The 18,273-nt window shown below is 38.7% G+C and overlaps 1 protein-coding gene across 8 annotated transcripts in view; it reads right to left on the minus strand.

The window, feature by feature from the left end:
• Nucleotides 1–18,273, minus strand: part of VTI1A (vesicle transport through interaction with t-SNAREs 1A) — a 352,051-nt gene that overhangs the window by 125,871 nt on the left and 207,907 nt on the right. For 6 of the 8 annotated variants that reach the window (XM_073354362.1, XM_073354360.1, XM_073354361.1 and 3 more), the window contains 2 exons: nucleotides 17,299–17,369; nucleotides 12,377–12,438 (listed from right to left, as the gene is read on the minus strand). In XM_073354362.1, coding sequence (XP_073210463.1) covers nucleotides 12,377–12,438; nucleotides 17,299–17,369 — 133 coding nt within the window. Of the gene's footprint in view, nucleotides 1–12,365; nucleotides 12,439–17,298; nucleotides 17,370–18,273 lie in introns of all 8 variants that reach the window. The other 2 variants (XM_073354365.1, XM_073354364.1) reach the window with 1 other exon arrangement.

The following is an 18,273-nucleotide window of genomic DNA, read 5'->3' on the forward strand; positions in this document are numbered from 1 at the left end:
AAGCCTTTTAAACTAGAAACAAGCTGATATGTGAATATACCAATTTACAATGTAAACTTTCAGTCCAAACATATGGGCCGTCTTTATGGCCAAATGCGTGAAGTGCATATACTGTTTACTGATTATATCATTAAATAAAACAGATGGCTAAAGTTCTTCCTTCACCTATGGTGGATTAAAACACAATGGTGTAATAGTGTGGTAAAATGGCAATGTAAAGCATTGCTTTTTACTGGTACAGTATTATAAATAGCTGCTCACAAATGAGGTACAAGCCCCCACTGCCACTAATAGTAATTAGCTTAAGGCTGTACTGAAAAAATTGTACCTTCACAATCAACACGTGTACCACTCACACTTAAAACTACATTTAAAAAATATAGCGGTGACTGAAAACAGCAAAGTAGTTTCCCTGTATGGATAAAGTGAACCATATGCCTTCCAATATCGAAGGCATGACAAGGCAGGTTGAGAACCACATTTTTAAAACAGCCTCCCCTGTTTAAATTTATTATTTCTACATCATCATAAGTGGGCACAGTGCTTTGCAGATTTCTAAATGTACCGCCTACTTGCTCAAAAACAAGCATATCAATCTAGAATCATAGAAGACTGGGGTTGGAAGAGACCTCAGGAGGTCTCCTCGTCCAACCCCCTGCTCAAAGCAGGACCAATCACAACTAAATCATCCCAGCCAGGGCTTTGTCAAGCCAGGCCTTAAAAACCTCTGAGGATGGAGGTTCCACCACCTCCCTAGGTAACCCATTCCAGTGCTTCACCACCCTCCTAGTGAAATAGTTTTTCCTGATATCCAACCTAGACCTCCTCACTGCAACTTGAGACAATTGCTTCTTGTTTGGTCATCTGCCACCACTGAAACCAGCCTAGCTCCATCCTCTTTGGAACCCCCCTTCAGGTAGTTGAAGGCTGCTATCAAATCCCCCCTCACTCTTCTCTTCTGCAGACTAAATAACCCCAGTTCCCTCAGCCGCTCATCGTAAGTCATGTGCCCCAGCCCCCTAATCATTTTCATTGCCCTCCTCTGGGCTCTATCCAATTTGATCACATCCTTTCTGTAGTGGGGAGCCCAAAACTGACCTCAATACTCCACAAGTGGCCTCACAGTGCCGAATAGAGGGGAATAATCACTTCCCTCAATCTGCTGGCAATGCTCCTACTAATGCAGGCCAATATGCCATTAGCCTTCTTGGCAACAAGGGCACACTGTTGACTCATATCCAGCTTCTCATCCACAGGTCCTTTTCTGCAGCACTGCCGCTTAGCCAGTCGGTCCTCAGCCTGTAGGAGTGCCTGGGATTCTTCCATCCTAAGTACAGAGATCTTCATTTGTCCTTGTTAAACCCCATCAGATTTCTTTTGGCCCAATCCTCCAATTTATCCAGATCACTCTGGACCCTATCCCTACCCTCCAGCGTATCTACCTCTCCCCCCAGCTTAGTGTCATCCGCAAACTTGCTGAGGGAGCATCCATCTCATCATCCAGATCATTAATGAAGGATATGCAAACAGGCTTTCAGTTCAAATTATGTCTAAGCAGAGCAGTGCAAGTCAAGGAAAGAATTTGGCCATAGATGTTCCATTCTTAAGTGATCCTCTGCATAGGGCAAGGTGAAGACTTAACTGTCCAGTGCTGGAAGGTGCTTTAAGTCACACTTCATTGAAAATCCAATCCAAATGTTTAAAGTGCCCTTCTTGGGATGATAATGCAATTTGTTTTAATATTACCAAGTGCAAATTAAACAAAAGCTGATGATAAACGCTGCATAGACGATAAACGCTACATAGAGAGATCCTCAGGGTGAACCATGTTAGCATTCACAACACAGTAAATAAATATTTGCAGAATGCACACAGGTCACTGAAAAACTCCTTTACTATTTTCCTCAGCTGGAGCATAGGAATACCAATTATGAGCCACTGTGTACAGACACAACTCTTTAGCACATGTAATTGTATAAAATTCCAAGTAAAATGCGACACGAAACCAAAACCATGTTTATAAATCAATTACTTAAAAAAATGAGTCAGACCCTGAGCTGGTGTAAATCTGTGGGCACCCGACTTCAAACTGATGATTTACACCAGCTGAGGGTCTGACCCCTAGTGTTTCCAGATACAAAAGTATAAACTATTCATATTGCTTCCCCTATTTCTCAGCTGTCTCAAAAAATAGAATTAAGAATCTCCTGGAAGACAAGGCCACTTTTTTACCTGAGTTAGTGAACCCAATTATAGGAGAAAAGGAGTATTACTGCTTACAATTTGAGTTTGTCTCAGACAAGCATGTTGCAAGATTTGCTCCTTTGATTAAATCGTTTTCTCATTATCCTTGTGTAAATCTGGAGTAACTCAATTGATTTCAATAGATTTACAGCAGTATTATGGAGAACGTATTTTCAACAGTAGTTTAAACTGTAGGAGTGAAATTTAAAGAAGTTCTCCCAGGTACCTCAAAGTTAAATCCTGCTGTGACTTTTATAGGCCTTCTTGATCTGAACCGAATCGTCCACAGTAAGGTGGAAAATGTCTAAGACACAGGAAAAATAATCAAACCCTCATACCCCTGACCACTAAGCAGACTAAACAATCTCACACTATAAGACCCCATTTTCTAATTCAGGGCTTTGTTATTCTTCAGACAGCTGGTTGGCAGGTTAGTAATGTGTGAACATTTCTTCCCCATGATTCAAAGGTCCAGTCCAATATATCTACACATTCTGCTCAAGGACATAAGTTCCACCATAACAGCACTACTATCTTATCTGCAACCAGCTTTTTCCAACTGATCAAGTTTTGCTTGGTTGTTGATTTCATCGAGGAGTGTCACCACTTGAGTCTGCAAATCCCTGCTGAAATGAGTAATCCTTATCCAAGAGTAGTCCCATTGACAGCAATAAGAATACCTGTGTAAGAACTGCTCATGTGAGTAAAGCTGGCAGGATTAGGCCCTAGCTTTAGAAAAATACACCATTTTTCTCTCCTAACTGACTCAAGTGAAAACTCTATACTCTAAATCAGTGGTCACCAACCGGTAGATCAAGATCATCTGGTTGATCCTGGAGCCTCTGCCAATCGATCATGATCTCTGGCTGCTAAAAGTCTGGTGGCACAGCGGGGCTAAGGCAGGCTCCCAGAAGTGGCCAGCGCCCCCCCACGGTGGGCGGGGTCTCCGCTCACTGCTCCCGTCTGCAAACATTTCCCCTGCAGCTTCCATTGGCCAGAAACGGGGAACTGCAGCCAATGGGGGCTGTGTGAGCAGTGCCTGCAGGGAGGGGCAGTACAGAGCCATGTGCAGCCTCCCCCCAGAGGCCGCAGGGGCCTGCTGGCTGCTTCCGGGAGCAGCGTGGGGTCAGGGCAGGCAGAGAGACTGCCTTAGCCCTGCTGCGCTGCCAACTGGGAGCTGCCCAAGAAAAGTGTCAGCTGGCAGAAGCCCACAGTCCTCCTGCACCCCAACCCCCAGCCCTGAGTCCCCTTCTGGAGCCAGCACCCCATACCTCCTCCTAGCTCTTAAATGCTAGGTAATAAGGGCAAGACTCTGATCTCACACCAACTTTGCATCAGTGTGAAGATTACACTGTTTCTAGTGGAGTCGGTCCTTTAAACCAGTGTGTGATCAGAACCAGAGTCTAATTCTGGCTTAACTCTGCTTCTACTGAAGTCAATATAAAACTTCCAATGACTTCAGTGGGAACAGATTAAGAGGAATGCTCCGCATGTTTGGATATCACACCCATAATGTCTAAAACAGCTCCTTCAAATGATGGAACTCAACAATGTCCATACGGTTGTCTTCTGCCTACTAAACAGCATCCCTATCCCCTTCCACTTGTTTCCAAAATAAGCAGAACAGTCTGCAATGTAGACAAATGGCTTCATAAGAAAAACAGTTGTAATTCTTGACCATATATTTTCCTCCCTTTCTTTCCATCTTTTTTTTTTTTAAGAGAGAAGATAGGTAAGGGGTTTTTGTTTGTTTTTTAATGAGAGCAGAAGAGCTCTGTGTAAGCTCGGAAGCTTTTCTCTCTCACCAACAGAAGTCGGTCCAATAAAAGATACTCCCTCACCCACTTTGTCTCTCTAATATCGTAGGACCGACGTGGCTGCAACAACACGGCATACCTTTTTTTAAAGATTTAAAATATCTAACAGATTTCACCTTTCAAATTTTGGTCCATTTCCTATTTTCTGTCTCACTCCCCTCTTCATACTAAGGTTTCAAACAATGGAAATTCAAAATTCTTACTCATTGTGTTTCAACTTAAGCAAATTCCTGAGCTCAGATATACAAATGCATAACACCAACAAATTAAATAGTTTGCAAAGTTCGCAGCAGTCTGTGCATTAAACTGTAGTTTGGCAACATCTGAGCTCCTAAAAGTTGCATATTAGGACAACTCTGGATTTCTTCTGCATCTATGCTCCAAAAATCCCACAAATAAGGCTGACAATGAAAAGTGGAGGTTACAATTAAGCTTTGTGCACCAAATATTTATATCCTTCAGACTCAGAGAAGTGCAAAAAAAACCCAGCCAAACAAAAAAACATATTTTCTGAGCACCAGTTATTTCACACTCATGGTAGAACACATGAGCCTCTTTAGAAGCAGTCACAGAGATGATATCTATCTACATACGATTTTGCTCATCTTTCAACTAACTTGAAGACCAAAGCGTAAGCTGTGATAAGGCAGGATTTCATGCAGCTGTGATTATCTCAGCAGGACTTTGTGTTTATAAACAAACGTCTTAAATACACTGCCTGGTATACAATAAGTATAACCGTAGGTACATGTTGTTCTGTGGCAGTATCCGTTGTGTTAAAACAACATGTTCCTCAATTCAGTGCTGGCCTTAACCGGTACAACATTGCTGACTCCAGAAGAGTTGTGTCCAATTACAACAATTTCCACTTCCAGCTTATGCTAGTGGTTTTCCTACTTCGCCCTCACAGCATAAACAATCTGATGAACATTTAAAATATTCTCATTTATTGCTTCACAACACCACCACATCTGAGAGAACTCAGCTGAACAGAAACTAAGCGTGCCCACCGCGAGAGAGCGCTGCACCAATTTGCTGGCATGAGCTGTGATGTTACACTTATGGCACATGATGCTTATTTTGGCTATGGCATGTCGTTGCTGACTGTGAAATGCCTTTTGCTTCACTCCCATAACAAAATATTATAAACTTTACTGTCTTCTTTTAAGCTCTGATCTCTTAGTGATAGTTAGCATATCTCAAACACAGTGCAACTAGAGGAATCAAATGCTATTTAACCTATTTAACTATTCTTGGTATATGTAGTCTAGAATGATCTAGTAGTATCCATTAAGACCCTGCTCTTTATCCAAAGCACATTTATGTTTTTTGACAATGCCATTTCCAGCTGTTCAGATGGACAAAGTTCATGGGAGTGGGTGGGAGCGCTGTGGGAGAACAGGAATGGACCAAGTGAGATAGTAATTCCAGGGGGTATAAAAGGAGGAATGGAGAAGAGGGAACAAAGGCCATTGCCCATAAAATAGAAAAGGGGGAACTATCCTACGAAGGTTGTTGAGAGTATTGTCCATGATGGGCTCAGGGGGGTCAATTGGACACAGGGAAAAAGTCTTGCAAAATAAACTGAAAAATAAAACAGAAGTCCAGCATGTGATCTCCACACTTCTGCCTGAATAAGTGAGTGACAGGCCTAAGACGTGGCATAAACATAACGAGATTTCAGCGGTGGAGATGCATAGCTTTTTCTATCCTGTGTATTGAAAATATTAAAATGAAAAGATCAATTACCTTTCTCTTTAAGATCTTGTTTGCCTCATTTCAACCTCAGATTAAATTTTTATCCCTGCATTACTAACCTCTAAAAATTGGGGTTTTGCAAAGGACACTCTGGCACACACTGACCCTCAGGGCATGGCTTGCACTGCTGAAATTGTCATATATGGCCTGATTCTGAGGGGTGCTGAGCATTTCCTGCATACTACAGACAATCTTCAGTGCCTACTGCTATCAAAGGGCATGAAATTTGCACAGCACCATGCAAGAAAAGCACCCTGACTTCCAAGATGGGCTCAGAGGAAGTGTTTATTGTGCTAAGTAAAAGCAGAATATGATTTTCAAAGAGCTTTTCATCATTTCCACACATGCAGAATACTGTCTGTAGGAAGTGTGGCAAGACCTGAAAACTGGCTGTTAACTGCTCATTAATTACAAGAAATGCATCTTGAAAAATATATAAGAGAACATTTCATATCTGAAATAAGAACACGAAACCCAGTGAAAAGTACACTGATTTTTTAAAATTCTTTCTTTTTAGTACTGCTGATACACGTCTCTATCCTTAGGATAACTTTACCCCTTTATTTGACAAGTCTCAAAAGTTTACATGTTTTCTGGTTGGAATTCGTAATAATGAAGTATGTTTACCCTTAGGAATTATGCTGACATTACATTTAAGATTTCCAGATGTTTCCCTATCACTTCAACAAAGGAATAAGACTGCCTGTTAAAATGGGGAAAAATGACTAGAATGACCAGTAGCAATTAGTTCTCAGATTTGTTCTGGCATAACATGGGGCAATAATATGTTCATTATTCAAGGACTATCTTGTGATAAGTTGTGCCACATAGTTTTTCAGTTTTATTTGTATAAGACGGCATATTTCATGATCACAAAGGAGTAATTTAATATTACAATACAAACATTTACATTAGTGTAACATTTAAATTACAAATGTTGAAATTCAGGAAATGAAAAAAAAAGTAATGTTCTCACAGTAACATTAAAAGCCCATGTTACACATCCTGTGTATTTTATGACATACATTTAATATAAACACTATAGGCTAGGTTGTCACTTTGCAGCAAGCCATGAGTATGGGGCAGTGCATAGCTGCCCAAGGAAAGGACCAAGTGTTAAAACTCTTTCCCTAGCTCCCACTTTCACTTCAAGTTAAGGGGAATGCTCAGATGCGTACAGTTAAGCATGTGCTTAAGTGCTGTGCTGAATCAAAGCATAAATCACTGGAGTAAACAGAGGTGAGTCTAGATACATGACTGGAAGCAGACTTTTGCACAAGAATGTACCATTTCAAATCATTTTTCAGAGTAGAACAGCACCTTGAAGTGGGATTTTTTTTTTCTGCACTAGAAAACTGATGAAACAGATTCTACTCAAACTTCAAAAACAAAATTGCCACTGCAAAGCATGCAAAATTTCTGCTGGAAAGGAAAACTTCTCCAAAAGCATAAAAATGAGGGTTATAAAGACAGACGTAATATTACATTAAACTATCACAGTGCATTTGAGATCATAAAAGCTTCCATCAGAATTACTGCAGAATCAAATCACACAGGCGTTACACTGACAGTGAGAAAGGCTCTTGCTCTAAAGAAAGTTTGATTGTGAAAGACTTTTGGGATGGAAACAAGGAAAGGTGGGTAAACGAGGAACTACTTACACAGTTGTTTCTATTTGAATGGTCTCTCTTGCTATTTGTGAGAGTGGTGATGTGGGCTAGGCAGCCAAGGAAGACCATAATTAATTTTTCGAGTCTCAAAGAGCAAAAGAGTAAGCAAAAGAGCCTGGTGGATCCATTGCTCCCCAGTTAGGGTGACCAGACAGCAAGTGTGAAAAATCGGGACACTAGGTCGGGGGGGGAATAAGAGCCTATACAACAAAAAGACCCCAAAACCGGGACTGTCCCTATAAAATCAGGACATCTGGTCACCCTATCTCTAGTCATTCAGCCCAATCATTCTGTAGAGGGGGCACACATGTCAGACGGGGGAGGCAACTTCCTTAAAGCTGGATTCATCTCATAAATAAAGACTAGGCCTCTTTGCAACAATTGAAATATCTGAAAACTGCCAGGAACAAAAGCAATTTGTATAAACAGCACATTTTATTCACAAACTGAGGTGCAGATTCTCAAGGGGGTTTCCAGGGCACTTATTAAATATAATGAAATTTTGAAACGTTGAAAAATAAGACTAAAAAACTTTGGAGTTCCAAGGGTAGACAAAAGTTTGGCTATTGGAGATCTGGGCAGTTATAGCCAGATATTGCTGGGAACAATCTTAAAGAAGAAATGCAACCACCTTTACTACTGGGATGGAATACTTCTTATTCATGGTTTTACTAGTGGTGGCAATTCATACAGATGTTGGAAATTCTGATAATTTATCACCTGAGACTTGTATACTTCTTGACTCATTTCCATCAGCTGGAGCTAATGACTGTATCCTGTTTAAAATTATATTTTAAAAAAGGTTCGTTTATGTGGGCAGATACGTTCATGAGTTTTCCAGCGCATCTCATATAACAACTCAGAAGATGAAACTCTGAATTATTAGAAGGTAGAGTCATAGGGTCAGAAATCATGATGTTCTGCAAGGGAAAACAATGTGTCATTTTGGAGGGTACTAGATACTTTTCTTAATAATGATGATGTCAAAAAAGTTCTTGGATTCTACATCTCCTGAAATAAATGAACTTAGAGGAAGAGTTGGTGCCAAGAGTATCTGCTGTTGAGACATTCACACCTGGAATATTTATTTGGTTAATGTTTGATTACGTTTGTTTCCCATTAGGCTGTGTGTGGGCTTGGAGACTCTCCCAAGAGGTTATCCTAAATCTTTGTTAAAGCTTTTCATGGCTATTGAGCTTGATCATGGACAAAAGAAAGGCAGGGAAATTATGTTTATGAAAATGAAGGGCTCTCAGAATGTGTGGTGGGATTTATACCTTCCCCTCAATCTGTCCAACAAACTATGACCTGCTAAGATCATGGAAGGGGTGGAGGCGGAAGGATGGATGATTCAGATGGGGCCTTGTTATATGATTTGGAAAAGTTGCATTATCTTATGTAAGAATCTGTTAGTTGGAAACTATAACTGGAATTTTGCTGGCCTAATGTTATGTATTGAACATTTTAGATTTATCATTGTATTAAATTTTGGGTGGTGCCGAGAGCTATGGATAAGTGACAACCAAAATGAATAATTAAATAGTCCCATAGTCATTTTGATTGATCTTTGCAAATTCCTATCAGTTTGCTGATATCTTCCTAATAATGAACTGTCCTGAATACAATATGCCATTTTAGATGCAGTCTCAGTCTATGTTCTTTTCAGGATATTGAAAATACCTGTATATTTGGAAATGAAAATGGATTACATTCTAGTTTAAATGAAGAGACAGTTTTTAAATGTTTATCCTAGATCTCTCTTCCCACATGCAGGTATTCGTGCCAAATTAGCAGTAGGTAATGAATTCTGATTCATATGAGGCAGCCATTTCCTGTAGTGGTTAGAGCAGCAAACTGGGATAAGGTTTTCGATTCCTATTCTGCCACTTGATTCACTGTGTGAGCTATGAAAAGTCACTTAACCTATGTCCATTTCAGTCCTCCGCTGTAAAATAGGGATAATGTTTACTCGCCTTTAATGAAAGGTTTCTATATAGCTGAAAAGTATTTACCATCAGTCTGGAGCATATTCTGCATTCAGGTTCATAAGTCTCCCTAAATATGTAATTCCTTACTATATTTGACCATGCTCACAAAAGAGAATGGTTGGCCTTTCCCAGCTATGAACAGTTACACTCAATACATCACATTTGTAACCACTAAGGCAGGCATACAACTTCAAAGAGTAACAGCGGATTCATACACGATAGCAGCAACTACAGTGTTCAACTTAACAAGATCTTTTCTATATGATAATTGTGAAATATGGCCATCCATCACTGCTCTTTATTGGTTCCAGAAATTCAACGAATGTCTGTGTGGTACTTAGTGGAGTAAGCAGTATTAGGACCCAACTGCCAAGCTATGGCAATTATTTTCCTACACCTGCACCTGACGTTGTTCTTTGCTGACTTCCTGTTTCTATCTCTTGCGATTGCTCCTCAATGCCTAAACAACATTTAGAAGCTGCCGAGGCTGGGATACTGCTAGACAGTTTTGTCAGTATAGTCATAAAACATTATATCACTCCTGGATACTACCTGTTTGCTAATAACGTCCTGAGGAAATTTTAAGAGCGTCTCCCACTGTATCAATTGCCTCCACAATGGCAAATCTTTATGCTCATCTGTATGAATTGCACAGATATACCCGATTTGCTTGGCCTAAACCTTAACCTTTTAACCAGATGGGTGATTCAGTTAGGCTTTTTTTTTCTTTTAAACAAAGAAAGAGAAAATCCACTGCCCTTCTGACATACGAAAAACATGTCTTTTTAGTGTTTGACTACATAATCCATTTGTCAGAAAACAGAGCCTCGAGTATATTTCACAAAGGTCATATTTTTCATTTGGTTTATGGAACACTTATAAACTAGGACTCTAAACTGTGATTCCCAAACACAAAACAAAGTCAAAGGTTACAGCATATGTTTTTGTTCCAGCATCTTTAAATTACTTGCAAATGTATTCAAACACAATGTGAGCAGATACTTTATTTTATTGAAAATAATAGACTACAGAGTCCTGTAAAAAACCAGGCTGAGGTACATCAAGCATAAACATGGAAAAAATACATTGGTTTAGAAACCCATAAATCCTTATTTGAATCTGCCAACCTGAAAGCCAAGTAAAGCCTGAAAAAACTATTTTTCCTAAATGTTATGTCTGATTAAGCCATACTATTAAATGACAGCTGAACTTTAACATTAATATGATATTATTTAAATAACTGCATGATTTTTTTTTACACTAAAAATGATGAATGATTTTTGGACAGCTCAATTGACATAAAGCAAGAAGCCCCTTTAATGAGATTTGACAAAATGGAGACATATGCAGAATATTCGTTACAGCTCATGTCGCAGGGCCCTTCCTGGGGAGGCTATGGGTTTTTTTTTTTTTAATATTGTCTACAAGCACTGAAGCATCTCTTTCAATTGCCACTTTGTTTCTCCATGGATTTTGAATTTAGGTTGTGTCATTTACATATTAGTCTTAATCACAGAATTTTGTATGTTATGGTTCAGAGTTGGAAATATGAGAAGTCTGTGAAATGGAGGCACGAAGTGCAGTTATCTTAACCTTTGTCAGCTGGGTATAGAAGGAACTAAGAAAGCTATTTTCTGAAGGAGACTTATGAAGAGATAAAGCTTGCACTGAAGAACAACTTATAAATTCCCTTTGCCAATATTTTCCGAGGCTCGCGATAAATCGCTGACTTCGCTAAAATTTAGGATTTTAATTTTTTTTAAAGCAAATTGGCTTAAACAAATACACACTACAAAAGGCTTGCATGTTGTGAAGAGCAACTTAGGAAGGGCCAACTCATACCAATTTTTTGCAGAATATTTTATAAATAACCTATTTCTTAAAAGTATCAGTCCTAGCATGTCCAATGCCACCTATAATTCGGGTGACTATTCTTTATGGAGCCAACTATAAGTCAAGAAATACAGACAGCACAATGCTACAAGTGTACAGCTTTGCTGAATAGATAACTCTATGTCCAGGGATTCCAATGGCTAAAACAAGCTTTCTGGTAAAGGTATTGATTTAAATTCAAGGTGGTTGGAAATCACTGAATATCTTTCTCATCCTCCCTAAAATCCCAGATAGATTTTTAGGATGTTGCCATTTTTTTTCTTCACACTTCACTTTAAATCCCAGGGCTACATTTCCATAATATTACACCACACAAGAGAAGCATGCTCAAAACACAATGTTTTTAAAAGTGTCTCTCTCTAGTATGTTCAAATTAGAATTAATTATTTTAAATTATGCTCTGAGTATAAGTTGTATTATAAATATAAAAAAATCAAATTTAAACTAACAGGTTAAAACACCTGACTGCATATCCAGAAATAATGGGTGCTGTATCTCCATTAAACAGCCTATTTTTAGAATAGGATGAAAACCGACAAATGGTTCAGGAAAGGGGCCACACCTCTGATGCAATTGTACTTATGCCTGTTTGGCGCTCTGTCCCCCTCTGGTGACACCTAGCCCAGCTACAGATTGATGAGTCTGCTACAGCGTTGGCTAAGGGCCGTCTAGCTTTTAGCTCATGCAGTAGAAGCTTAAATGCTAAGCTTCAGCGGTCCCAGGTTCAATCCCGCCTGCCAACAACCAGGGTCTGTCGGTGTTACACAATGGAAAACTATTTTACAGCCAACCTAAATTTTTTTCATAGTTTGCGCAAAACTCCTATGGTAAAAACGTCCCTCTCATCTGATTTTTCCTCAGTGAATGCTTGTGCCAACATCAATATTTAGTTTCAAGAGATTCTACTGGATTGTGAGGAAAAAACCATGCAAGTTAGCCAAATGCTGAGATATAATTAAAAATAATAAAGCCGATAGAGACAGAGGTATCCCTACCTTGTCCTTACCTTCGCAACATTCCGGTTAGGATCCTGGAGCTCTTTCCCAAGTTTGCATCTGTTTCTCTAAGCTGCGGAAAAGAGGGTTATATTAAAAAACCCACATGCCCTCCATTAAGTACAAACAGCAGAGTTCTATTGTACATTGGTTTAATCTTCCTCAATTTTAGCTCGCATTCAATTCTAGTAAAGCTCTGAAATTTAAGTGTAGATTTTTTTTCCTTACATAAAGATGGAATCTGTGAAAGATTCAACAGTGGATGTAACAAAAAGGAAAGGCTCTATGAATAAAGATCTGAGGAATAAAAGGCATTACAGATTAGCATCTATATTTTCCATTGTGTCTCTGTGTGTGTGTGTGTCCTATGAATGTTACTGGGAGTTAAATGAGGGTACCAAGGGATGAGGAGATACCCAAAGGGTTAGCTATTCTTGTTTTTTTCACATACTGTTCCTTCAGTTGTTTTCATAGATGCTCCAGACAAAGCAATCTGAAGCAAAAACAATATCACAGAACAATGTCATATGATTGATACAGTGGAAAATATATCCTTAAAATATTTCCATAGTGCTTCTACAGCAAAGTTTTACCTATTTTAAATATGAAAGTAGGAACTAATCTTACAGTTTATAGCAACTTTAATTGAAACAGATCCCAAAACAATTTACAGATTGTGCAAACTACTATATATAGGTGTATATGAGATTAAATATATTTAATTATAATTATATTATAACAACTTTGCCCACCCCTTTGGTCAAAAAAAGGTAGTGGTTTAACAGTGCTCAGCAACACTACATATCCAAATGAACTTAATTAACTTTCTTGTTACAGAGCTCTAGTAAACACGGCATTTTAGGCAAATGCTGGATTTAAAAGCAGTTTTCAGTTCAAGAAAAGGGAGGCTATAGAGTGATTCTCACTATCTCTCTGACCTAATAAATATTTAAGTATTTTTACCAGTCTGTGCTCAGAGAGGGGATTCAGAGCTAGTTCTTCCACATTGCAGCTAAGTGTCCCAAGCATTGGTCTACTGGATATAAGAAGTGGGGCACTACCTTGGGGGCCTTCTCCTCCTTGGTTTTGTGAACAGTGCCTAGGTCCCCTTGGGAATCTAGCACCAGGTTTCCTTTGGTTTTTTAAGAAAGTGGTTAAAAATGCCTAAAATCAAAACAAACCTTTCGTTTTGGGTTGAACAAAACATCATTGGTGATGGGTTGAACAAAACATCAAGTAGGACCCAAAACGGTTTTTGCTTTTCGCAATTTTCTATTCACCGAAAATGCCAAAAAATGTAGGTTTCAGGATGACCCGAAACTAGTTTTTTTTTTTTCTTCAATTTTTGGAACTGCCAGTGAATCAAAAACTCAGCTATTTACACAGCTCTACTGTCTTCTTCACAGACAGACAAATTTGCTGGTTAATCCTGGTTATTTTACCATTGTAAAAAGCACATATCTTAAATTTCAGTATCGGACATCAGATGTGAAGAAACCTCCTCAGTCATCGAGTCCTGTCTCCTAATTTAGCTTTTCTGCACTCACAGCAAAGTCAGGAATAAAGCTCAGCAAAACCTAACAACTCTAGCAAGCCCTTCTTTGAAATGCATTGTAAACTACAACCATTTTCTCTGAAGGGGAATGAGAATAAAAACACTATAGATACACACATGCACAGACACACAGTGAAACTGAAATCTAAAGGGAAGGTGAAAGGAAAACCAGAAAATGTTAGGGTTGTTTTTTTTTTCCCAAGTTGATGACAGAGGACTGTTCTACAACCTGCTTAAGCAGGTGCAAAAATAGAACTGAGGGACTGTTGGTGGGGAATCTTTATACCCTCACTTCTAGATGACTTAAGTCTTTATATCAGAAGCTTGCACCTCCCATAGGCTGCTTGGAATGCCTCCACGGCTCATGTGGCAGAGTGAGAGTTAACCACAAGAGAGGGGATTTGTCTGGAGAGTTCATGAAGGAGACAGGTATATATTTATTTTCTAAATTTTACCTCACTTCATCCAACATTTACTACTTCATTATAAATTCAGATTTAATGGGTTGCCTGATGATTCAGCAGGTAGGGCAATCAATGCCTTACTGCAATCAGAGACTTCGATTTGGGAGACCGAACATATTCTGCGTTATAAATCCATAAAAAGTAAAAGGGCAACTGTAAGCGGGAATCTCCAGATAATGAAGAATTTTCGCCATCATAAGTTACATACAACAGTACCTAGTACCTGAATACCTAGTACATAAAGTGCATTAAGAACAGCTTCCATTTTCTGATCTTGCAAATATTTACTATCATGTTTAATGCTAACCACTGTGAGTAGTTGCATTCACCACACTTAGTAGTAAATGTCTGCCAGATAGGGCCTTTAGTGATGAATGTCTTTTATAATATTTTACAGAATTATTTTGTGGTTATATTATTTAATTAAATGCTACTAAAGAAGAACAAAGTAGAAGGATAGGAATAATTGACACTCCCATCCCCCAGTTTGGATGAAAAGCCTGAAGTTTGTCCCAATGCTTTGTAACCAAGAACCATGAGGTGATAGGTTGTGTGCTTTGTTCTGGGAAGGCCATGTCATGGGTGCTTTATGATGCATAAGGTAAAGTCTAGCTGATTCAACTTCTGGAAAACCAGATTAAACCAGTATGACACATGCAACAGAAAAACATACCTGCTGCAATTTTTTAAAAGCTCATTACAAAACCAAGTTTTTATCTATGCCAGAGGTGAACTGTAAGCAAACGCCTTCCTGTTGCTCTTTTATTACGTGTAATGATAGGCTCAAACACAGTGGGTCAGAGGGGGAAGGTAATATGTTGTTTTCCTTCCTTTCTTTTGTGATAAAAAGAAGTTTTCGGCTTTTTACCTTTAAATATGAGTTCCTAACTTCTCTCTTTTTGCTGGAGGAGTTTGTCAAACCTGAAAGGTAAAATTACTGCGCAGGGTAGCGATTCTTAGATTGCCACTATCCAGGTTTGACAAAGTTCTCAAGCAAAAGTCAGGACCTGGTATTCCTAAGGTAAAAACAAGCAGAAGAAAAGTTAGACCAAATAGGCAAACAGCCTAAGGGAGCAATAAAAACACAACCTCTTCTATTCTGCTCTGGCAAAAAACCCAACATACAGATTTTCAAATCATAAATACACTTATTCTAAAACAAAATATTTCCAAGATAGCTCTTCCTCCATTTTCCTGCTAATACATGAGCTCAGCGATGAGTGCAACAACCGATGACAAAAAAACCCAGCTATGTCAAGCCAGAGAATTCTGTTTTAGCCGATTGCAATGTCATTAGCTGTTGATGTACAAACCTAAAACCTCAAGCATGGCTGGCAAGTGAAGATAAAAATGGACATTCAAATAATAGGTCTTGGTCATATATTGAATAATCTGTTACAGATTTGGGATACACTGGGAAAAAAAAACCTATGTTAACTTTTTCTGTGAAATTGGGAAGGATGATCCTGTGGTTAAGGTTTGACAGACTTCCTGTGTGACCTTTGGCAAAATTGGTATACAGTACTTTCCTTTGGAAGGTGCTTTGAAATCAGGAAATGAAAATTTATACAAGTGCAAAAGTTTTTAAAAATTGTTTATTTTAAATAATAAGAGAAAGCAGGGAGAAGGAAATAAACAAGGTGTTGGGACTGATGGAATTGAGTGGTACGGTGGGAATTAGAAAATCTTGTCAGTTTTACTGATAATTTTGTATTAATCCCTGAAACCCATTTTTCTTCAGAACCCTGTTCACTCTTGGTAAATTAAGTGACTCCTGCAATGTGGTTTCCACCATTTCCTTGGGAGTCTAGTAAATCTCTTTGTGGGATATGCTTCCTGATATGCAACCTACATCTCAAATAAATTGGTTAGTCTCTTAAAAGTACTCCTTTTCTTTTTGCGAATACAGACTAACACGGCTGTTACTCTGAAACCTACATCTTTAATTTCTTAGATCATTCCAAATATTTTTAGTTATGTCCCATATCAGTCTTAAATTAATGCATTCCTTGCCATCTAAGGAGTTTGCATTTTTCAAACAGAGGGAAACTATTATAATATCTTTAATGTTTAGCCAAGCTATATATCTCTATCCATACATCTAACTCATTTAAACTTTACTCTTAGTAAATTCAACCAATTAGTCAATATTTTCTCAATAATGAGGGGCTAAGAACTGAATGCAACATTCCAGTCTGGTGCAGTCATACCTGAGTTCTACAGAAATAGTTTATCTCCCTACTCTGTAACATGATGCCTCTGTATGTGCAGTGCAAAGGTATTGGCCACTGAGGGACAATGGTCTCCATCTTTGGTCTTTTAACAACAATTTAGAAAATGGGATACATAGAGATGTGAGCTAAGATCACAACCTTCAAGTGGACTTCATGCCACAGACATATGCTCTTATATGGATCTAATGGAGACCTGAAAACAGTAACTAAGAGGCGTATAATGGGACTGAGTACTAGGAATTTGAGGTCTTCCATTTCTGACAACAGGTCTTTGGATGGCGTATGACTGGAGGCTCACCAGTCAGCTTTCTAGGAAAATTTCATTCCTTCTTAACCTTGCTCCAGGCAGGAACAGGAAGAAACAGAAAAAATTGGCCTTGAAAAAATTCCAAGACACACACTGATCAGGTCTGATTGCAGGATTGGGCCAATTTCTTCCTTGCAAATGCAGACCCATTGACTTTAATGGGACAACTTGTATTACTCAGAGTTTGCAGGATCAAGCCCCTATTAGGCTTTTACTTTTTAATAAGTATTGATGGGTGGTGATTACATATCATGATATAATAATTGACTTATTTAAGACTTTAATCAATGTACTGGATTATTTCTGCTTGCAAAGTGAACTTGCCCAAAGCACACAAAACCCGAGACCAGCAATTCTTTATAGTCAAACTTACCCTTTCCCGAGAACGCTGGATCTTCTCTCTGTCTTGGCTCAGGTTTTCCAACATTTCCTGTCCAATCTGCTCTGCATTAAAAAAAATCAAAATATAAATCCTGAAAAATACAGCTTTTCTCTGTAAGCCCCCAACATGCCAGGTTAAATTCTAATAAATATATTTAAAGAAAAACAGCACTGTAACATAAGAGAGCCTAATCACTCCACCTAAATTCAACGACAAAATCACTAACAAGCTTTAAATGTCTTAAATATCATACACATGAAGAAGTAACAATCAAACTAGAAGTTGTCATATTGACAATCTAATGAGATAGTTTAGGCTATAGGGATTCATGTTAACCTTTGGTCTACACAACATTGGCAAAAAGAATTTCATACTTGTTCTGCAGGGTGGGAGTTCATACTTCTCACATGTTCTTAACCTTTGTCTCTCCCCTTCTGCTTCCCTTGCTGGGAAATATCAGGAAATTTTTACTAAGAGATACCAGCACAGTTATGGAGATTCTGAAACAACAGACATTAGTGGAAGGCCTTTCTCCCTGCACTCCTAACTCCACCTGCTACTAAAATGAAATTCTGTTATTTTAGTGTTAACCCTTCCTCCTCACACAACTGGTGTTCTTCTTCGGTCCACTGGTGGCCTAGCATTTCTGGCAAGCTTGGAGATGTGTTCTGCTGGGTCTCTTAGTATTTCTGATAACAGTCACATTAATCAATTGGTTGGCATCATCTCTTGTTTACAGTTTGGCTGGTTGCTTCCATAGCCGATGCTGGATTAAATAATTGCAAAATTAGGGGAAAATTCAGGCTTCAAGACATAACACGAAGGCTGTGAACAAGGACAGGACTTTCCTTTTGAAAGAACTTTAATCTCATATGTTAACCTGAAATAGCTATTACAGATATGCATGTATAAGAAAATAATACCACCTCGTATATAGAAGAGATTTCCATCTTCAGAGTGTTATAC

This window comes from Lepidochelys kempii, chromosome 7, assembly GCF_965140265.1.
Source record: "Lepidochelys kempii isolate rLepKem1 chromosome 7, rLepKem1.hap2, whole genome shotgun sequence".
NCBI lineage: Eukaryota > Metazoa > Chordata > Testudines > Cheloniidae > Lepidochelys > Lepidochelys kempii.